This window comes from Coffea arabica, chromosome 1c (genome assembly GCF_036785885.1).
Source record: "Coffea arabica cultivar ET-39 chromosome 1c, Coffea Arabica ET-39 HiFi, whole genome shotgun sequence".
Lineage (NCBI taxonomy): Eukaryota > Viridiplantae > Streptophyta > Magnoliopsida > Gentianales > Rubiaceae > Coffea > Coffea arabica.
The window spans coordinates 51,097,245-51,121,909 of NC_092310.1; the positions used below are offsets into that span (position 1 = coordinate 51,097,245).

The window sequence follows — 24,665 nt, forward strand, 5'->3', positions numbered from 1 at the left end:
TGATCTTGATGTATGGGCAATCCACCACATTATCTTGTCATATAAGTGAGATTTGAACAATTAGCATACTTGAAGAAAATCATTGTTAGTGGAATTTCAGTTCTTGCAAATTAAATTCTTGAATTTATATTGATTTCAAGGACATATCATTACGAGACCTCCACATTGACCAATCACTCAATTATGATTTATTGTATAATTTAGAATATATAGCAAAGCATCTCCTTCTCAATAGAGATTACAATCACGAAACATCAATTTTTGACCTAATTGCAAAGATATACAACAACTAACATGCTAATTTATAGGAATAACCACATCAAATAAAGTACTAAAACATCTTAAATTACTTAATTCAAGAAAATAATTAAAAGTAATAAAGTATATACTTTAGATTTGCAACCAAATAGTTTTAAGTAGATAGCTAAACCTATTGGACAAATCAAATAAAGTGAAAAAATTACCTAAATAGAATCATCAATAAAATAGCAAACAATTTGAAAATTATCATAACTAATAGTTAAAACAACAAAAGTAGATACAATCTACATATGGGAAAATTTATGACAATAAACTTACTTTAAACCACAAATAATAATTAACAAATGCAATCTCCTTCATATCATGCATATCTAACATGAATAATTGAATTAAAACACTAAAAAATTATTGCACATACAACTTGCAAGATTACAAATTTCTTATAACCAAAAAATAGATTGGTTAAAGAAAACATACCTATTGAGATTTCTTACAACAAAAAAGTAGATTGGCTAAATAAAATATACCTATTGAGAAAGGTGTTGCAAAATGAAGAAGAGTAATAGCTAATGTAGCAAACATCAGAATTTAATAGGCTACATGATTGTGGTGGAAAAAAGCTATAAGTAAATGAAATGAATTTGAACAGATGGGGGTAACGGCCAAGAAACCAAACTTCTCTACTAATTGGCATTAATTGTGTCTTAATATCTATATATCATAAGTTTGCAAATAACTAATGAGAAAAGTTTTAGAAAATTAAGAGACTTGGATGTTAATACAATTAAATGATTAGAAGGGCTTTTATGTAATTTCACTAAAATACAAGTTGAATTTAGTTGTACCCAATGTTCAATTGGGCATCGAACACTATCATGTGTCAAATTTGCCCCTAGGTTTAAATGTCTAAAAGGACATCTAAGTAATTACAACAAAACTAAATTAGCTATAATAACTTGTATTTAATGCTCCAATTGCACTTCAAATACTCTCACACTTCCAAAATAACCTCACCCTTGCGGTTGAAATTCAAAGAACACCTTTGCCTTAAACTCATTCTTATATAGTATAAGAACATAATTTTTTTTTTATATTTTTCCAGTGCATTTGTCTCAGACGATATCTTTTCGTTACGATTATTAGGATTAATCTTTCCTACACTGAGAGTATATACATTATCAGCATTAGATGAATGACAACTATGTAAAATTTGAATTTGAAATCCAACTTTTATACATATATCATGAATCAAGTGGTGATGGTGTATATACTATCAATGTATATAAGATTTATTCTTTTATTAATCAAGAATGCTATTAAGTTTAACAAACTTAAAGAAACAAAGAAGTAATCAAACTAATTGAGAAAAAGTAACCTATAAATGATGAAAGTTAGAGAAGCTTTTCTTAGCCACTCAATTGATTCTCCTATCTTAGTTGGTAGGGGCATTAATTATTAGTCACTAAATTGATTCCGAAATTTAGCTGGTGAGGACTTTAATTAGATGGCCATGAAATTTTTAATTTCACATTCAGCCCTCTCCTCTCTCTCTTTTTCCTTGTAAATTTTCGAGTTTGTCCTTGAGCTAAAAAAATTGATTCTCAAATGGTAGAAAATATAACTATTAAAGCTAAGAAGGGAATAAAAAGTTTCATAAAATACAAACAAATGTATTTAATTATTGATTTGGAGGAAAGAAGTGTTATAATTTGCCATGATTATTTTCAAACAACTTCCACATAAGATTACGGCAAGCTGTCTTCATATTTATATCTAATTCCATTTCCAAAAGAATGCGACCTAGAAGTTAAGTCTAGTATGAGTAAATAAGAAAAATATTTCGAAAGCTATCTCCCAAACCAAATGAAACTAGAAGAGGACATTTCTTGGTAGAGTTTTTTGAGACACTTTTTCTTTGCCCTTTCTTTTATGTATTTTGAAACTTTCTTTGGGCGGTGTTTGAGAGAGTTGGTTTGGGGGGCATATAGAATCCTGAAATAATTGAACATTGATTGTTTTTTTTTTTAAAAAAAAAAAAAGAAGCAACACACACCTATTATGAACAAGTATTTTCTAACCAATTGTGGAAATAGAAAGAGATAATAAGCTTTTGTTAGTACTCCTTGGCCCTTACTAGTTGAAGGAGTAACATTCCTCCCAATGTTTTAATTGGGAAAAGTAATTGAGTATTTAATTTGATGAAGAATACTACCTACTTATAGCCCCAATTGGGTAGGGTTTGATATTATTATTGAAATTTTACAGTGCAATTTTTATTTATTTTTAAGATTAGTAGATTTTGGATATTTGTACATATTCAATGATGTCATTTCTACTATTAGTATAAATTTTAATAAAATTATAATATTTTATCTAAAACATAAAAAATATTTATTTTTCTAGAATTGTACCTGCGGCTTCTTTATTAATTTCTCTTGACACATTGCTAATTCTAATTCTCCTAAAGTAGATGTTGATACATTCCCATAAGGCCTGTTGAGATCTGGGCCTCCTACCCAGTGAAAATGCTGAGAATGGGCTTTGGGTGCTCGTTTTGGACGGTGTCCCTTTTCGTATTCGGTTATATTTTGGAATCCAACGACCTATCAGTAATTCAAACGCTAATCATTACCGGTAAGGATGCGTTTGATAAAAATGAAACATGAATCCATCAAGTTGTTAAATTATTAATTATTAAATTTGATACATTTGAATATATATCACATTAAGTGATAAGTAAATAATTTATTACTTATTTTTTGAAACTAAGTTTTACCTATATAATTCAATGTCACTTAATTAATTCAAATCTTCTGTTATTTACTATCAAATATAACTGAACATATTAAAATCTAAATCCATTAACTTTAAGTGTTGAATTGAATTATTAAACAGGATGACAAGTCTCAAATTGGAAAGTATATAAAATTTTAGCTTAATCATCCCTTTAGTCCGTCATTTTGTTTGGATTGTTTGAATTTTTTGTATAGCGTAAGCTCTATGCCAAATATAAATTCATGTTTGTTGTTGCAAAAATATTGAAGGATATTCAAGAGTGTATAAACTCTGTCAGAACTTATAATTAGATGCTCATTTGAACACATGGAGTTATACATCACATATAGATAGAAAATTAGTGTTTGTTCTGGTCACCACTTCATTTTTATAATCCTTTTTTTAATAGAAAATAGTATTTTATTATTTGAGATATTATTTGGAATAATTATTGCAATACTTTTTATGATGTAATGTATGTGAAATAAAAGAGTGGTTAAAAGTATAAAAAAGTGAGTTGAAAAATATATTTATGACGTAAGCGAAATATTATTTGGAATAACTTTCCTAACTATCCAAGCACATAAACTAATTTATCTTGCTTCTCTTTATCACGGTTCAAGACTTGACATCTACTCAACGAATCGTATAAACCTTTACTAATCGCATTGAAAGGATTACTAGGCTTTCCCTTATGTCAAAACATCATTATTGCCTTTGGTTTTATTTTCTCACTGTTTCTTCCTTCACACCCATCTCATAGCCTCCAATTAACTATGAACTTTCCTAACACCTCCAAGTAATTTTCCCTGTTTTAATGCCATAATCACACACTAAGTCCACGTGATAAAACGTACCAAAATGACATATAAGAGACATTTTGGTATGTTTTTTTATTGAAGCACAGGCCTCTAATCAGGTTGTGTTAAAATAGTATATCATCAAGGTTTAAATAAAGCAGTCAAAGTATTCTTTTATTCTTTTTTAAGTGTAACTGGAAGGCACTGAACCCACGAACTTTCATTTACGCTTCCTCTCCCCTTACAATTAAATTAAGTTACAATTCCAAGATGCATATCTAAGGGGTTTGGCAAGTCCACCATTGAAACACAAATCTCTAATCAAGTTGTATTAATGGTAAATTCATGTAAATCTCCTACTTATAATTCCTCTTACCTTACCATCCAACCCAACCTTCCCTGCAAGTATCTAAATTCCAAGATGCCCTTCAATTTTGATAGACTGCAGAGCAAGCAAGGAATGCATTCATCTTTCTTTGTTATATTACAAAACCCAACATAGATTATTGTCATTTGTGATCATCAACAAGCATGCAAAATTCAGTGGAGACTACCATTCGTGATCACAAATGTGTACGCAGATTGTCCAGAATGTATAAACAAGAAAATTAATAATGACAGTGCACATCATTTCCCACTCGTGCTAATGTCTAAGTACATGTGATATCTTTTCTTTTCATTTTAATTTCTGTTAAAAAAAGAAAATATTTTAGAATTTTTCCTTGTTTTTTCTTAACAGTTAAACTATTTCAGTTGAGAAAACAGAATTAAGATCAACAAGGAAAATATATATGTATAAATTAATTAATTACCTGCGAATTTTTTTTTTTAAGAATTTTTTACAAATCTCTTTGCTTCCATTAGGTTCAACTTTTTATAAGCAAGCTATTCTTGATCATAAATTCTCATAGAACATTTTAATTCTATATGTCAATTGATCCCATTTTTTTCAAGATAACACAATATGCTCACCCAGAAAGAAAAAAAGAAAGAAAAGTAGAGATTTCAGAAAGAAAGAATGAAATGCTGTGACAATAAGAGATGTTCTAACTAGTTTAGTTGTGGGGAAAAAAAATACTTATGATGAACGCTTCAGTAGAACATATACCTCTTTCCATAAAATATTATTGTTCTCACGGAATCATTATCATGCTTTGAATGGTCATTGGATCTTTTAACCAGTCGAATCGGCATAATTTAATATTGTAACTCGAAGGACTGTTATTTTATGAAGTTTTTATAAAAATTTTATTATAGCGATCGATATATATAAATTAAAAAATGTGTTCATGAAAAATAAAAAATCTGTTCACGAATCAGCAATCAAAGTATTTTGAGATGAACAAGGTTCGTGTATTAAACCATTACAAGCGAGTTAGATTTATTAACGTTATAAAGGTGTTTGAGTTCAGCCTTTATAAATTTGGTTCATTAAGAAACTCTCACCAAGATTTTGTCGGCGCCTAATTTTCTAGTGAAAAATCCAAATGCCAGTTTTACATGACTTCCAAGGTCGATCTAAGCTTTCCAACCCATCATTGACCTTGAGCATTAAAAACTTGAAGGTATAGTCCAAGGAATAAAAACACAATAAGCTAATAAGGCCTGTGGATTTGTAATGTTGACATAATAGTAGTGTATTTTGAGAAAAGATATTTTCTCCCAAAAAGATGATTCATAATCAAGTACTTTCCAATTGTCTTAATCCTGCCCCATCTCCAAATAGACCGTGGATGTAACCTCTAATCAATTTTCCAATCACACAATCTTTGATTTTAGAATCACGAGCTCAGCTAAATTATTCCAAACAAGGGTCGATTCGTGTACCCTATATTAGTGTCAAAGTGAACTCAATGAAGATAATATCATAGAATAATGTCATCGCAACGTTAACATCAGATGATTCCGTGAGACACTCCTACGGGTTTTAAAGGTGGCCGATTCGTGAATCTTATAATAGTGTCAAAGTGAACTCAATGAAGATAATATCATAAAATAATGTCGTCGCAACATTAATATGAGATGATTTTGTGGGACACTCCTACGGATTTTAGAGGTGGCTCCCATCCTTTTTCAAGTGCAAGCACTTAGCTCCCCAAGTAACTTCTTAACTTCATAATTACACCTTGAAAGAGTACAATTAACATGCCGATCAACGCGACAACATGGTAAAGTATGGCCAGAACAAGGTTCATCACACAACATTTATCAATCCAAAAATCTATCTCACATCACAAACTGTACAACACGAATTCTCCGTTGTAATTTATTTTGAAAGTCTAAGTTTTCAAACGTTTGTCATCACAGAGATCAGCAACAGAGGAGGGAAAAAAATGAGTTGAACTTATTCATGCAATAAATTAAGAGATATGTCCAAACCAGTTCTTGAAAATTCCAGTTCGGCAAGGTCACTTGAAACCAATATATCTTGAGATACATTAATCAGACAAATAATAGCGTGGTCCTATATTACAAAATTTTGCCGAGTGCGAGACAAAAAAGGGCAAAACCAGCAGAAGTTTTGAGAAAGATTCTACCAGCTACCTCCACTCTTGTATTCCATCTTTGCTTTTCAACTGATGGATCGCTTCTCGTTTTCATCCTTGTGTTCTTTGTCTTAACCAAGTGAAAACGACCATTTTTATAAGACATTCGACTAAACATGATAAGGATGAATGTGGCATGACCGAGCGGGCTATCGTCATGTTGTTTTCTGGTTTTCTTTTCTTTCGAGCTGCGAAATCGGCATGATCGAGCGGATTATCGAGGGAAGTTTATAGGGATTTGAAGGCCACTAAACGGTCTCTTGCCGTCCCGGAATTATTTGTATTTTTGTTACGAACAAAGATTACCATATATGATTCCAGGATTCTGTTTTACATGCATGCACGTCAATTTATACAACTATACCAACATTTCTTTTCATATTTATTTTCTCTTGGTACGTATGAGTTTTAGTACTTTTTTTTTTTTTATAACTTTAAGCACGTAAATTTTTACTCATAAAAGGAAAGAGTTAAGCATGGGGTATTTTTTTTTTCTTGTTAGTAAAAGAGCCCCCCAAGAAAATTTTAAGAAAAAGAAAAGCAAAATGGTGCATAGTTGCACCTTTTTTTTTTTTTTTTTTTAAGTAAAGTTGATCAACTTAATGGTAGCGGTCAATGTGAAAAAAAAAAAATCTGAGGTGTATTGTCAATTGAGATGGCCAGTTGCTGTTACAGGACCATTAGGTCTGCAAGCTAGGGTTGAGAACCAGCTGTGACGGCAATTTTGCAAGTTGCAACTAAGCTGTCTAGTGGAATTATAATATAGGTTAAATTTAATAAAAAGATGTTGCCTAGGAAAATGGTACAAATGAAGATTACAGGAATCAATTAGCTACTACAACTTTTATTCTTTTTTTTTTTTAAAAAAATACAATTCCTTAGTCCTAATATATCCAACATAAATATTCATGCGTACCTTTTAAAATCCAACATACATCGATTAAAGCCAGGGGCCTTTACAACCTTAGTAGTGGTTCGATCGGTTCAATATGAGATTTGCATGCATGGAAATGATTGTGGAAGAAAGTCTTTGATAAGTATTAAAAATTTGTCGTGTTTTTATGCATTATCATATGCAATGTATATCATATATATATATTTTTAATTTTAGTAGTTACATCTTTTGTGTTGGTCCATCTATTGTACCGTACAATAGTGACTCACAATGAAGAAAAAAAAAGAAAGAAAAAAGCCCTGTATCCCACATGAGTCATGGCTCATAAGTTTTATTTTATTATGATGGTATATATTTTTCTTTTTTAAGTATATAGAAAGGCTCTAAAGGCAACATCAAAATCCAGGTAAGCCACAACCAAGATGGCCAAGGATGGGGTTGTTGCTATGTATCAATCTTTTGGCTGAGGTAATGAGTAGGGATTGCTTAATAGAAGTGGCATTTTGTGCACATATAATTACACAAACATCATTTTCAGTCATCAACGGCCATTTGTGGTATCTTTTGGGCGTATGTAGCTGGCTCATTGTCCAAGCCAAAAAGGGCTGTTACTTTCACAAATGGGGTCTTCTTTCTCACTTCTGTTGAGACAGAAAGAAAGAGCAAATCACTCACAATATATTATCTCCATACTTGTCCAGCTAGCAAATGCAAATTACTATATTATAGTAGTAGTAGTTGTTGTAATCTAGCCAGTTGCCTCTAATATAAATCAGCCACCATGTATGTTGTCTTTTCTACAAATCACATGGCCACAATAACTTGGGATGCCTCTAATGCAGTAAGAGAAATCCATTCCTTTTCTTTTCTTTTCTTTTCTTATTTTTTTGGGGGGGAGGGGAGGGGGGAGGGATTTTCGAATGACATGAATAGTATAGGGAAGCATATATGATGATGATGATGATGATGATTCACAAGTATAGGCAAGAAAATTCATTTAGTCCCAAGGCAAGTAGTTTTCATAACCTTGGCAATAAAAGATCCAAAAGAAAAAAAGAACAAATTGGAGACTTCATGATCATATGGAGAATTAATTGCAAAAAATTGGCATTGCGTGACAACGATGTGTTTAGTTGGATAACATACTATTTTGATCATCCAAAAAATCGGTATTATTGAGCTTGTTTTGGACCATATTTTTGAAAATAATCACTAGCAAAACCACAGTTAAGGTTGGGGGGTAGCAAGATTGATAAAGATGTTTATTTAAGAAAGTACCCTTGCATATTTTAAAATTTTACGGGGACACACTCTAATATTACATTTTTAAGGGGACGTTCAAGGATTTATTGGATTTTGGGGGGGCCAAAATTTAATTTTTACTAGGATATGGGTAAAATTCTAAATTATTTGGAAGGGCTACTAACAGAATTTTTGAAATCTCGGGGCGCCCCATTAGATCCGCCGCTGGAAATAATTATAACTTTACATTTCATATGACCAACATTGCCGCTTAATTTTACTTATCTTCTTCCTACATTTTTCTACGATGAACATTTGCTTGTTGAGATTTTAAAATTTGGCACTAAAATTCAACAAATGATATTTGAACAAAACTTTCCATAGGCATAGGCTAACGATTTCTTTACCGCTTGCATAACTCTTAAGATTACCTATTTGAATTGTTATTTTTAAGCGTTTTTGTAAAAAAATATACTATAGTAATTTGATGTATGTAAGATAAAAAAATAATTAAAAAATGTATTCATGAAAAATATAAAAATTTTTCAATAGAAAATCATAGTCCAAACAAGGTGTAGTGTTTCCATGTATAAATACTAGTCTTGGAGGATTTTGCTTAATACTTTCAATACCCATTTTGGAAAAATTTCCTTCAAATTTATTGACCAAATTGGTGAATAGAGGTTATGGTACATCATACATGGATAAAAAAAAAAACTAACAATAAAGAAGTACGTTTAATCTCAATGTGCAAATGTACACACTGTATATAAAAATAATCTATATATTGATCCAATTTTCATCTCTATTAGTTAAATGTCTTGTAAGGTTTGAAATCCTTTCTTGAACCAAAACAAAAACTAATATACATATACATATATATATATATATATATCAATCAATGGATAAAGATTCCTAACTTATGCATATTATACCATATTTAAAAGATTCCTAACTTATGCATATTATACCATATTTAAAAGATTCCTAATTACCCTAATTTCTTGCAAAATCAACGGCTATTTGAAACAAATACAGCAAAAAGTCATCAAAAAGGGACCACAAATGATGAAAAAACAAATCCTTGCGTTAAAAAGAAAAAAGGAATAAATCCTCCTCATAGTGATTGATGTATGCTTAATTAAAATAATTTAATTCCTTAGAAAAACGGGCCTCGAGATTATTATCATAATTAATTACTTTTAAGCGCTGACCTCATCCAACTTTTAGTGTCCTGCACCAGCAAACGCGGCTACGCTTCTTTCACTACAACATCAGTCCACACTACTCACTACTACTACTACGACTACTACTATTACTGGTTCCTCACTCTCAGTCCTAAAAAACACGCACAACACGCACTAAACTCTCTCCTTCTCCCTCTCCCTCTCCCTCTCCCTCTCTCTCAGGTCTCCTCTCAGACACATTTCCCACAGCAGTGACGCACACCTCTCTCTCTCTCTCTCTCTCGCACAACACGCACTCGCTTCATTGAACTCCACCTTGTTGGTGGCTTAGATCTCTGTCTTTAAAACCCTAACCCGTATTTCTTACCAGATCTGCTATTCTGTGATTGCTAAATTTTGCAGCCGCATTCCGGTTAAATTATTGATTTTTTATAGAAGATGGTGGTTTAGAAAGTTTAGAGGACCCAATGGCGAGCTCCGACCCGAGTAAGCGACCCAGGCCCGGTCCATGGCCGCCGGGCGCTGCTGCACCAGAATCCGGTCCCGCAATGCCGCCTTCCTCTTGGGCGAAAAGGACCGGTTTTCGTCCTAAATTTTCGGGGGAGACTAATGCCACGGATTCCGGTCCGATTTCTGTTCAGCCGCAGCCGAAGCCTAAAGAGCCCGAACCCAATCTCGATCTCGAAGCGGGCCGAGTTCGGCCCACTCCAACGTCAAATGGGGAGCTGTCTCCTGTGCCGGAAAAGCCCGGTCACCAGAAGGATAAGGATAAGGTGGTGAGGAAAAGGAGGGATTCTGATGGAGGTGGTGGTGCGGGTGCGGGGGCGGGGGCGGGCAAGGGTTCGAGGCCCAATGGGCAGGCTGCGAGTGGGGGGGAGACGGCGCAGGGGACGGGGGCGGGGAGTCGGAGGGCGACTCGGAATGAAGAGGTGGTGGATATGTTGCCGCAGACTGTGGTGGAAGATGATGGGTTTATTTCAAAGCAATCACATATGAAGTATGAGCTTAGAGATTCACCTGGTCTTGGTGAGCTTTTGATAGACGAGTAGTGTTGGATAGTAACTACTAGTTGTTTAAATTATAATCCAGATATGTGGTGTTTGGCTGAATATTTAATATTTTATTATTGTGTTAGTGAAATGGGTTTTACGTGAAAGGGGTTTTAGCTGTCTGTTCTAAATATGGCGAGAATTTGGTGTAGTTGTTAATTTTTAAAGTAGAAACCTGGCACTTTTTAGTGAGGGTTTTGTTGTACTTAGACATATGTAAGTGGGTTTTTATGCTTGTCTCTGTGTGAGTGTCTGTTGACTGTAGCCAATTTTGGCTTTCCAATAGCTAGCTTATTTTGTAATAGTAGTTCAGAAAATTTTTTATTTTTGTTCATTTTTTCCTTAAAATACGTCAATGCTATCACTGCTGATCGTTGTTATTCTATGAAACAGTAAGCTTCATTGATAAAACTATTGCGAATTTGAATTGCTAAAGCGTGGAAAAAGATTATCTTATCAATATAGTTTTGAAAAGAATATGTACTTGGAGATTGTAGTCTAAAATGCTGAGTATTGTATGAATCTGGTATCTTTCAGTTCCTATCGGGCTATATGGATTTCAACACTATCTTTCAATGTTGGGGTCACTGATACTAATTCCTCTGGTTATAGTTCCAGCAATGGGCGGCAACTATGTGAGCACTTGTAATTTTTTTTTATTTGATATCTAGGAAAGATTCTGCCTTTTTTTTGGCTTTATGTTCATCACATTATGTTGAACTTAATGAAGTAACTGGTGCAGGAGGATACAGCAAACGTGGTTTCCACTGTGCTCTTCATTTCAGGGCTGACGACACTTCTACATACAGCCTTTGGATCAAGGCTGCCCCTAATACAGGGTCCATCTTTTGTTTATCTTGCTCCAGCTCTAGCAATAATAAACTCCCCTGAGTTTTTGCGGCTGAATGGGAATGTATATCTCAACTTCTCTATTAGACTTATAAAGTACACCTGCTTGTACATAAATTTTTTTTCCTTATTAAACCATAAAAAAAAAATTTCAGCCCTAGTTCTTGTTCTTCGGTTAGATTTTGATACGCATAGACATTGATTTCCTGAAAAAAAACTAGAGTGTTGTTCCCAAATAACAGAGATAAAGCTGGTGCCTCATGTTATGTAGATCGATGACAGTACTTCTGCTAGTTCAGGAGAATAGGCCCTAAAGCTGTGGACTGGCTTGTCAAAGGCTAATTAAAATAATGATTGATCTTCTGTAAACTGTCAGATTAAATTAATCTTCACACTTGTAGGTTTAGATGCTGAAGAAAAGCACTTCTTAAATTCAAATTAGATCTTAATGCACATGGGATGAAGACCTAGGCCCTCTTCATTAAAAATATTTATATGCTGATAGTGCATACAAGATTATCTTTGAAATAATATTGCACCTGATTGCTAAGAATCAGCTGGGGAGCTTGAATGTTGTGCCTGCATGTTGATAATAGTCTAGCTTGCTTTTACTGATCTCCAGTTGAATTATGCTGCTACTTGCATCAGTCATGAACAGTGTAATGAGCTGTTGAGCAGATGAACCCACTAGCAGTTTGGATTTTGTAGTATGTTGGTACGTTTTAGGAGGATGGAATAGGGAAATGCTTTCTTATTGTTTTTCCAACTAAAAGTTAATTTTCTCTTCAATCCTCTTCCTGATAGACCAGTCAGGCCTTCAATGAAAATGTATCATGAAATTGTATGTTTTGTCTTTGGTAATTAATAACATTTCTTATTGAGTTCTAATTCTTATGCTTCAGAATTTCAAGCATATTATGAAAGAACTACAGGGGGCTATAATCATTGGTTCAGCTTTCCAAACCATCCTGGGATATAGTGGTCTGATGTCATTATTATTGAGGTAGGATATTATTACTGCATCTTATCAGGAATGAATTTCCTATTAATCATTGTTTCAATGAGTTGAGAAAAGCTTGATTCGTCAGGAGTGCAGTTGTTAAATGTCCTATTGCTGTGCTTCTGATGCCTTAACAATGCTAGATGTTAGTAGTTGGCATGTGTAATTGGCTATACTAAGGATGCTGTTGACTCTTTTGCTTATGTTTTCAACTCCAAAATGGTTGAATTGTGCTGTATGAAATAAACTTCTTGCACATATAGAAATAACAATTCCAATGTTATTTTTATTGTTACTTTTGCCATATCCAAGGATTTGTTTCTTATTAGAAGGGGAAATAAAATGCCAAGGGGTCCTATAGTTGTTTAAGAACATAAGCTTAAGATTCCCAGATTACTAGATACAAATATATTGCTCTGCACGTTACAACATATAAACTGTCATATTCCTACAAGCACATACCTACATAGATTTTTTTTTTTGTTTTTTTTTTAATTAGTTACATTAAATACTACAGGTTTGATAATTATCACAACAATGTTATGCCTGGACAGATGTTAAAGGGTTGATATAGGAAGATTCCACTGCATTGTGACCAAAACTTGTTGTATTCTACAAAAACGAAATTCTGGACATTTAGAGTCTGCAACATGTATAAAGCTAATCACATACATGTATAAAGCTAAGTTTACCCAAGTAGTACCTATATTCTTCTGGGCTTGATTAACATGCTTATCCACATTTGACCTTCTTCAGATTCATTAATCCAGTGGTTGTCGCCCCTACCATTGCTGCTGTTGGACTTTCGTTCTACAGTTATGGTTTCCCACGAGTTGGTACTTGTCTTGAGATTGGTGCTGTGCAGATATTGTTAGTTGTTATTTTTTCTCTTGTAAGTTTATCTGCCACCAATTGATTTTTTTTCCTCTCTTGTCCATTTTACATTATATTACAACTTTATCTTGTTGCTGTTACCTCTTGGTTCCCTTATCCTGTCTCACTTTGTCAATTTCATTGTCTCTCTCTTGTACTGCAGTACCTTCGTAAAATATCTGTTTTGGGTCATCGGATATTTCTAATATATGCAGTAAGTGGAAGCTTTAATTTTTTTCTTTATTGGACTTTTGCTGTCATTTATGTACTTTGTCTAGTCTTTTGCACATTTAACCTAAATATGTGTACAGGTACCTTTGGGCCTGGCGATTACATGGGCCTTGGCTTTCCTTCTGACTGAAGCTGGAGTATATAGCTACAAAGGTTGTGATGCGAATATACCAGCCTCGAACATAATATCAGACCACTGCAGAAAGCATATTTCTAGAGTGAAGCACTGTCGAGTTGATACATCTCATGCACTAAATTCTTCTCCATGGTTTAGATTTCCTTACCCATTGCAGTGGGGTACACCTGTGTTTCACTGGAAAATGGCTCTTGTGATGTGTGTGGTGTCCATTATCACATCAGTGGATTCGGTGGGTCTTCCCTGTTTCCTGCTATCTTATATTCATGTACATTTTACCCTTGTTTCTTTCTGGGTTATGTTTCTATGGACATTCTTAGTCTGTCGTTTAACTTTTGCTGCTAACGTAAATACACAATCTTACAGATATATATTGCACAGTTTAACACGGGTTAAGTTTTAGATTTCTTGGTCCTGTCAACTTTCCTTGATTTACAAGACAGCCTCTATTCTTTTTTTTTTTGGGGGGGGGTGGTGGTGGGGGTGGACAATGTTCTATTGGTACTAAAGCTATGTATGTGGCTTTGGAGCATTAGTGCCTTGTGCTAAAATCCTATTATATTGCTAAGGCCTTGTAAATGAAAGGATGGTTATGTGCATTGGATGTATATGCTCATCCAGTAATTGTAATTGCAAACATTACCGACCAGGAAGATTTGAAGTTCAATAGAAGACACGGTCTTAATTTTTTGCAAATGGTAGTAATTCTGTTAAGTGATGGGAATTGATGAATTAGTTTTTGGTGTCCTATCTCTGTTGTTAATTTAGACAATATCTGGGATGTGTCTGATTTTGTAACTGCAAACAATGACGTTCAATATCTGGAATTCCAACATCTGTTCTAAAATCGTGGCTTTGGTTCTGGAGTTGCTGGCCTTAAGATGTGAAAATCTTCCATTCTGCATGCTAAACCCGATTCTTTGACTATCACAAGTATTGGCTGATTTTGACTTAATTGAGCAATACAGAACCAATTTACTGGGCAACATTTTTTTAAAGTAATTTGTGTATTTCCTTTTTAAGCATGATGCTAGAATATTGAAAGAGCTGTTATTGATGGCAATAGAAAATAATATTAAAATAGATGAAGGGAATCTTCAAAATAGGCTTGGTAAAAGAAAATTACGATTGAAATTCATGCATCTTTTATGAAAATTTAGTTACTTGTGAGTTTACATTGATTTTTTTCCCCTGACTTGGGTCTTTTGAGGCTTTTGATTGGATTTTCTAGTCTATATAAGCTAAGTATCTCAAGTTTGTTACCCTGATGAGATAGAACTTTCTTAAGCTGGTGAATAGGCAACAAATTTTATTGTCCTTGTTGCGCTATGCTGAATAGAACTTGATTTTATGATGTTCAAGTCTTGGACTCAATTTGATTTCCAATAGCACATTTATGTTTTTAGGTTGGGTCATATCATGCATCATCCTTGTTGGTGGCATCCCGACCTCCAACACCTGGTGTTTTAAGTCGAGGAATTGGTCTTGAAGGCCTAACTAGTCTATTGGCTGGTCTATGGGGAACTGGGACTGGCTCAACCACCTTGACTGAAAATGTGCACACAATTGCTGTCACAAAGATGGGCAGTCGAAGAGCAGTTCAGTTGGGTGCAGGTGTTTTAATTGTCCTTTCCCTCATAGGTATGTGTTTTCGCACTTTTGCTTAATATATGTGCAAGAGCATGGCAATAATGGTGGGAATGTATTGCCACCATGGACAACTATGTTTAGAACATTAGTTCAAGGTGTTTTAGAAGATAGGACTCAGCTGATGCGAGGTTACTGCTTGGATTATATCTGGTGGTTGTGGGCTCTGTTTGGAAGTTTAAGTGAATCTCATAATGCTTAAGATGTCAAAGGTTGTTTGTTTGTGTGTACTAAAACTAATGTATCATGTGTGTTGGGAGAAAGGCCTCTGAGTGGCCCCAATAATCACTGAAAAGCATCAATGCAATCAGATAAACTTTGGGACGCTTCCATTCGTTAATTGTGGCAATTTGGTCAATCATTTTATCTGTAACTTTTAATGCCTATACTGGATTATAATTCTGATGGATTCTGTGTGTTATTGTCTGATGACCGATCCCTAGAATGTTGTTTATGTGGGAGTTTTAAGACATGGTAGTCAAGACCAAACTTCCTTTGCTCCTCCAAGCAGTCAAAATTTAATGCTTTTCCCACTTATATTAGCAGGATACTTTATGCTACATACACATACATACATACATACATATATGTATGCGCGTGTGTGTGCGTATATGCATTGTCAGTATGCTAGTTGACTCCAATTTTTACCTTGTGAACTAGCTACGTCTGCCTATGTCCTCTTTTACTCAAAGGAGATCCTCAAATTGATTCAAGTCTCACCCACCCAAGTTATAACTGTAAATCCTCTTTGCTATGTTGACAGGTAAAGTAGGTGGGTTTATTGCATCAATTCCTGAAGTCATGGTTGCAGCTCTCTTGTGCTTCATGTGGGCAATGCTTACTGCATTAGGCTTGTCAAATTTACGATACAGTGAGGCAGGAAGCTCGAGGAACATAATCATAGTGGGCTTGTCATTGTTTTTCTCCCTTTCAGTGCCAGCTTACTTCCAACAGTATGGTATTTCTCCAAATACCAACTTACCAGTTCCAAGTTACCTTCTACCCTACGCTGTGGCTTCTCATGGTCCTATCCGCACCGGATATGGAGGGGTATGCATGCATGTAGCTATTAGCAAGTTTGCCTGATATACCCCAAATACATATTCCTTTTTTCTAATATTACAGTTTTTCGGCTTTCCATCATTTAATATTTTGTTTTGAAGGCTTTTTATACTTGAATGTTGCAGTTAAACTACTTTCTGAACACGCTGCTTTCACTTCCCATGGTGATCGCATTCTTAGTAGCTGTAATTCTGGACAATACTGTACCTGGAAGTCGGCAGGAACGTGGAGTGTATGTGTGGTCCGAAGCTGAGACTGCAAGAAGAGAACCTGCTGTAGCTAAAGACTACGAGTTACCATTTAGAGTTGGGAGAGTTTTCAGATGGGTAAAGTGGGTTGGACTGTAGGAGGAGGATGATGCTATGTTACTCTCCTTGCTACAAGTTTTGTCACACATTGGTAGCCACCATTTCTGGATGAGTGTGGTTGATGTTCTGATATAAGCTCCTCGAATTTGCATGGCGATCTATTGAAGAGTTTTTAGTTTGCAGCGACGCGCAAATGGGGCTTTCTGGGACTAGTGGCCTGATAGAGAGTTAATTTTGTGTACATTGGAGGATCAGAAGGAATCTGTGTTGTAATTTAAAGTTGTAAAAGCCCTGTATGTAATTTTGAGGTAAGGTCTTTGGATGGACTTCTCCATTTGCACAGTAGCTAGCAATGAGAATTTACTTCTTCATCCATTATATAAAAAAGTTTGCATGTAATCTTTTTTGGCTTCGCGGGGGGCTGAATTAATTCTTTTTTATTTTTTTGAGAAATTCAAAATTTATAAGCTGCAGTGCTTCTTGAAGCGCCGGTGTAATTTCTTGTGTGTTTTTATTTCGTATTTTGATGAGAAACTTGTTGTAAAGACTAAGGGTATATATACGTATAGAGATGTTTTTGCTACACTCTCTTCGATGATTGCTTTTATTCATCATCTTTTTGTACACTGGTAGTAAGTATATTTTTATTATTAGATGTATGATGCATACTTTAAATTCATCGTGATAATATATGTATATTGTGAGTGTATATAAAATTTATTTATACAATAATAAATTTACTTTCCCTACAGCCTATTCCCTTGAACGGGATTGGGAGCGTCTTTGAAATCCAAATGCGAAGTTGGCCTACACCAGATACTAGAGTCCAAGAACTATGAAAACCGCAATCCTGCCCGACCCAATGTTTGTGGATTTTCAAGCAACTTATGGGCCGCCTCAAACCAAGGGAATCTGTCATGATTCAAAGTTTTTCTTATTGGTCTCCAAATGCATTTTCTTTTGTTATATGTCACTCTTTTTTTTTTCTTTTTCTTTTTTTGGGGATATTTCTGTCGTCAATTGATTGTTAGGATGCCATTATTTAAGCTCGAAATCCAAAGATTCCTCGACTAGATTTGACGGGTGTGGCACCCTGTTTTGAAGAAGTCGGTTATGATTGGTGTTTTTAGTTTTGTGTTGTGGTGGGAGGGGGGCTTGCTTTAAACTTGCACCATTGACAGATAATTATGAATTTACATGCTTCTTTCTTTTCCGGATGCCACTCAACTTCCTTAAGCTGAAAAACCATGAACCTCTTCTTTCAACATTGTCAAACTCATTCTTTTCTCATCCAAAAACTCTACATCATATCTGTCCAAACATATTTCATGTGTACCATATTAGAAAAAGTATTACAGTAATTATTTCGATTGATTACTCTGTCCAAACAATGCCGCCCAATGGAAAAGGGTAAAACTGGCTGAATGTCGGTCAGCTTTCTGCACATTTGCAGAGTAAGTTAGCGTGGAGTCTTCCTCCATATATATATTTTGTGGGTTCTGCATAGGGCTGCAAACGAGTCGAGTCGAGTCGAATTTTGGGCTAATCGAATCGAGTCTCGATTAAATTTTACCAACCTCAAACTCGAGCTCGATGAGCCGGCAATTTAAAACTCGAGTTCGAAAAAAATAAAAAATAATTATTTTATTTTTAAAAAAATAAATAAAAATATTTTTTAAATAAATAATAAAATATTAAGGATATATATGTAATTTTACTATTAAAATAAAAAAATAAAAAATATATATACTTAAAATAAATAAAAATAAAAAATATTATATATATATATATATATACTCGAGCTCGCGAGCCGAGTTTAATAGTTTGAGCTTGAGTTCGAGCTCGATATTGATCGAGCTCGACTCGCGAGCGGCTCGATTAATTTGCAGCCCTAGTTTTGCATTTGCTAGGAAATAGCATAGAAAGATCTATGCGACTGGCTCGATTCGTTTACGGGCCTAGTTCTGCATTTGCTAGGAAATAGCATAGAAAGATCTATGCTAGCTATTCTAACTTGTCTCGTGGACATCTGATCACAATTACCCTTCATGGGAAAAAATTTTTTCCTTTCTTTTCCTTTTTGTGGTAGAATTAAGCACCCCCAAAAGAAAAATTCAACCGCACAGTATAATGAAAAGCATTAAGTTCAATCACCCAAAATGACAGATGGAGGGCAGCACAGATACAAGAAGGTAACAAAACCACTGCTTATCAATTAGCTGATAAAGTTATAACTCCTTATACGGGACTTAAATTTTTCTGAGAGTCTATTCTAACATATGGCCCCAGTGCTTTCATTTCACTTCACACGATGCCCCGCCACCCCTCCAATTGTCACTTGTCATAGGTTTGGATTTTAGTCTGCGGTCCTGACGGACTCGTGAGGACTGAGGAGAGGGTCGGTGGCCGGGAAGTTTTATGCGTAATTGCAGAGGACAAAGGATGAATTGAGGGGCTCCTCGAGGCATGGGAGCAGCCATTGGCCAGCAACCACACCGCTTTTAGGCCAGCATTGAGCACGAGTAACCATTAGACCACTAACTATGACTATTAACTTGTGTGGTGTGTACATGAACAAATACGCGTGCACTTTTTCTTCGACTCGAATGCTTTGTCGGAATTTGTTAAATTGCTGGAGTTTAAATGAAAGAACGTACGCTATATATATATATATATATATAGTAGTAAGAGTTTTTGTATTCACTAGAATTTGGAATATGAAGGTTAGACTCGAAAGACTAAAAGGCAAACAGAGGGCTCATTTTACTCAGATTAAAGAAACCAACAAATTTGATGTTGCCATTTGCCAGCAAGAACCCCATTTCCAAATTGACAAATGACGCTGGTAATTAGTCTTGTTGGGTTAGTGATTTATTAGTAAAAATTTATTTAGGGAAAATCGTCCAAAACGTCCCTCATATTTTGTAAAATGACTTTTTTCGTCCCTCACTTTTAAAAGTGTAATTTTATGTCCCTTACATATTCACATCGGTCAAATTTAGTCCTTAACTAGGTTTCCGATCATTTTTTAGCCGGAATCCATTGTGTGCAGGGCACGTGATCATTTTTGAAGGGTAAATTTGTCAAATTATATTTTACATAATTTGATCTATAGTCCTCCACATTTTGTAAAACAAATTTTTGTGTCCCTCACATTTTATAAAATGATTTTTTTCATCCCTCACATTTCACAAAATGAATTTCTCCATCCCTCACATTTCACAAAATGAATATTTCTATCCCTCGCTAATTATGTATGTGAGGGAAACCCTAAAAAAAAATGTGTCTGAATACATTTTGTTTAAACACGTGTATATGTCTATTTGATTTTACTTAATAATATAAATAGCATAAATATATGTATGTGTCTATTTAATTTCACTTAACAATACGAATACCATATATTATACGTGATCATTTGATTTCATCTGGTATTAGTTAGTAAATAATCTTGCATTCATTGTCAAGTTAGCCAATAAAGTTATTTTCGATCAAAATACAATAAGAATATGCAAATTAAGATTCTATTGGTAAATATTAGTCATAATCGTACAAAAATAGAAGATAGCCCATAAGTTGGGGCCAATTACATACATGTGTTTATGCTATTATTATTAAGCAAAATTAAATAAACATATACATGTGTTTAAAAAAATGTATTCACACACATAATTAGTGAGAAATGAAAAATTCATTTTTTGAAATGTGAGGGATGGAGAAATTTATTTTGTGAAATGTGAGGGATGAAAAAAATCATTTTATAAAATGTGAGGGACGAAAAAATTTGTTTTATAAAATGTGAAGAACTATAGATCAGATTATGTAAAATATAATTTGACAAATTTACTCTTCAAAAATGATCACGTGCCTTGCACACAATGGATTCCGGCCAAAAATGATCGGAAATCTAGTTAGGGACTAAATTTGTCCGATGTGAATATGTAAGGGATATAAAATTACACTTTTAAAAGTGAGGAACGACAAAAGTTATTTTATAAAATGTGAGGGACGTTTTGGACGATTTTCCCATTTATTTACTTGTATCATCAACATACATATCTTGGCGAATTTCTTAGGATATTGTCAATTTTGAAAAAGTTCATAAAATTGGGGGTATTCGGGGTGGAATGCTGAGTAAGGTGTCGCCGCAATTGATAGTTAAGTCTACTAATAAAAATATTTTTAATTTTTATTTATTTTAGTTTCATGTATTTTGGGTCAGTTTTTGTAAAAAAAAAAAAATTCTTTGGAATGTTGCTTCGCCGCTCATGTGATGGGCGGCGAAAGAATGTTGGTCAAATTGCTTCGCCGCTCAATTGATGAGCGGAGAAGCTTTTGTCCTTATGTTCTAGTTTTTTACTTTTTTTTTTTTCGAAGCATTCTTCTTACGTTTTTATTGTTTCATATGTAATTTTTAATAAGTGTGGCCGCTCATTCTAATTTATTTTTTTTACGAAGCATTCTTCCTACCTTTTATTATTTCATATATAATTTTTAATAAGTTATTTAATGTTTAATAAAGGTAGCGCGACCAACTTATAAATTGGGACACTTAAGTCCCTAAACTTATAAAATGGGACACTTAAATCCCTAAACCCTTATAAAATGGGACACTTCGACCACCACGGCATTCAAGATTTTGTTAACAATTTTTCTTAATTGGGAGGTATTTATAAGTTTAGGGAATTAACTGTCCCATTTTGAAGTTTAAGGACTAAAGTGGGTAATCGTCCAAAGTTTGGGGTGACAAAGTGGAATTAACCCTATTTTTAAATTTTATAATATTATTATCGCAATTAATAATGATAAATAATACAATATATTGGGAGGTTGTGTTATATTAAGTCATATTAATAATACAATATTAAGTCATATTATTGTATTATTTATGGTTGTGTTATATTAAGTCATATTATTGTATTATTTATCATTATTGATTGCGATAATAATATTATAAAATTTAAAAATATGACTTAAGTAAATTTTATTAGTAATTTAATAGCATACTCGATTATCATGTTAATTTATAAATTTCTCATTATTCTAATATCATATTTTAAATTTTTGATAATTTTGGTTTATAATAGAATTTTAGTAATATGATTTAAGAATTTTAATTTAAAAGTATTACACTGTAATTTGAAAATTAGTATTTCATGTAAAACATAAAATCCTAATTACGCCTATTTAAGGTTACATAAAAACGTCAGGAAAAAACCTGGTCACTCTGCCTTTCATTAAACATTAAATAACTTATTACAAATTACATATAAAATAATAATGGGTAGGTAGAATGCTTCGTAAAAAAAATAAACTAGAATGAGCGGCGACACTTATTAAAAATTACATATGAAATAATAAATAACTTATTACATTTATTACATATGAAATTAAATATTAAATAACTGATTAAAAATTACATATGAAATAATAAAAGTTAGGAAGAATGCTTCGAAAAAGAAAAAAAAAAGAAAAAAAAAGAAAGAAGGGACAAAAGCTTAGCCGCTCATTTGATTAGCGGCGAAGCAATTTGACCTCCACGGTCCCATCAACCAATTCCATTAGCACGGTCCCATCAACCAACCAATTCCATTAGCGAATTAGCGAATAAGGACAAAAGCTTAGCCGCTCATCAGATGAGCGGCGAAGCAATTTGACCAATATTCCTTCGCCGCCCATTTCATGAGCGGCGAAGGGGTTAAAAAAAAAAAAAAAAAAAGGGACCCAAAATACATGAAACCAAAATAAATGAGAATTAAAAGGGTTTTTATTAGTAGCCTCTATTCTCACTTGCGGCGACCCCTTAATCAGCAACTCTCCTTGGATGACCCCAATTTTCTGAGCTTTTTCAAATTTAACAATATTCTAAGAAATTCGCCTACATATCTTTCAACCACGTCTTTTTATCTTATGTATATATCACATCAAAAAAGTGTTACAGTATTTTTTTAAAAAAAATATATATATATCCAAATAATCTACTATCTAAACGCACGCACTGCTAGTAATAAATGCGTAAATCTAAAATCGTGTTACAAATGACAGTGGCATGAATCTTCCCTCTTCACCGTAAAAATAAATTCCGCGAATCCGCTATCTAAAGGTTTGCCCCCAAAAAAAAACTTTTCAGTTCAATCTCAAATCAATGTATCAAGCAAAAGATTTAGGTGTCAATTTATGACACCTCTACTAGTATGAATACATGAATTGTCCCACTTTATACGCCCACATGCACACCTAATGTACCCATACACCAAATACTATACTTGTATACCATATGTATGTATAGATAATTTATAAGGAAGGAAAAAAAAAAGAAGAAAAGTAAAAAAAGTGAAGAGAATGGGGTAGGTATGAGATTGACCGAACCCATCCATGTACCATATTCTCCCCTCCCCTTCCCCCTCTCCAAGTCTTCTCTACTCATCATCACATTTCTTCCCATCAGCTCCCTCACCGTCACCCACCCCCCAGCCGCTCCCTTTATAAAAGCCTTCCCTCCTCCCTTCTTTCCTTTCTCAGCTTGGACGTTTTCTTTTGCCAAGAGAACTACAAGCTTTTTAGGGCCCCAAATCTTTTACATTTGTTTCATTTTAGCCCCTTTTTTTCATTCTTTACAATTATATATAATATATTATAATTATATATTTTATTATATTTAATTATATATATAATATTTAATTTAATTAGTTACAAACTTATGATAATGATATTATTAGTTATATGTATTATATAATATATAATAATCTATGTAATATAATTGATATTATCAATTACACTAATAATTATACATGTTTACTAATAGAAATTATTAATTAGTTATACTAAATTTACTAATACATTTATACTAATATATTTAATTAGTGAAAATTTCTTATATCTCATTTACAAAGAGCCAACGAACCAAACATCAACTATAGTAATGATATACATTCCTAGCACTGAACCAAACAAATGTATTATAATGATTGATTCCATTTCAACTCGAGGATAAATGATTCTGAATCCGAATCCGATTCTAACATGCGAACCAAACGCCACCTTAATCTTTTTTCAATATATAAGAATTAATCTTTTATATACTAATAGTGCATATAGTTTCACCATTAGATGCATGATACATAATTTAAATTTATCGTGATAGTGTATATACCGCCAATACATATATAAAAGTTATTTGTACAATAATAAGTTTACTTTCCCTATTTCCTTGAATGGGATTGGGAGCGCCTTTGAAATCCAAATGCGAAGTTGGCCTGCACCAGTACTGGGGTCCAAGAACTATGAAATCTGCAATCTTGCCCGACCCAATGTTTATCGATTTTAAAGTAACTTATGGGCCGCCTCAAGCAAGGGAATCTATGAGAACTCATGATTCAAAGTTTTTCTTATTGGTTTCCAAATGAATTTTCTTTCGGGACAATGCTTTAGTAACGATAGTTATGGTAACGAAACAGTTTTAACATAATATAATAGGTTGTTGCACTTTTAGTTACCATTTGATTATTTGTTGGTCTTATCCACCTAAATAGGATAACACCTAAAAATATGAAAGTAAGTTTCTCATCTAAAATAGTAAGTTAACCTTAACAGATTAGTAATTTTTATACGTCAAAAGTTAAATTGGAATAAACATTAAACTTACTTTTTAAATAAATAAATTAATACTTTATATCTCAAATTTACTTTTTAGAGAGTAAGTTTAGTTCAAGTAACATTAAGTTTTTATACATAAACAGTAATTCTTACTAATAACATGGTAAATTTGATTAATGATCAAAACTTGCTGATTTTTGGAATCCAT

The 24,665-nt window shown here is 33.5% G+C and overlaps 1 protein-coding gene across 1 annotated transcript; it reads left to right on the top strand.

The window, feature by feature from the left end:
• The first annotated feature begins 9,934 nt into the window (after positions 1 to 9,934).
• LOC113726868 (nucleobase-ascorbate transporter 12-like) lies at positions 9,935 to 17,446 on the top strand. The gene is made up of 10 exons (XM_072076231.1): positions 9,935 to 10,732; positions 11,293 to 11,390; positions 11,498 to 11,668; positions 12,507 to 12,607; positions 13,361 to 13,496; positions 13,641 to 13,691; positions 13,789 to 14,076; positions 15,251 to 15,485; positions 16,255 to 16,541; positions 16,679 to 17,446. The coding sequence occupies exons 1-10, from the start codon at positions 10,174 to 10,176 to the stop codon at positions 16,898 to 16,900; spliced, it is 2,148 nt and encodes a 715-aa protein (XP_071932332.1). The 5' UTR covers positions 9,935 to 10,173; the 3' UTR covers positions 16,901 to 17,446.
• Positions 17,447 to 24,665: the final 7,219 nt, after the last annotated feature.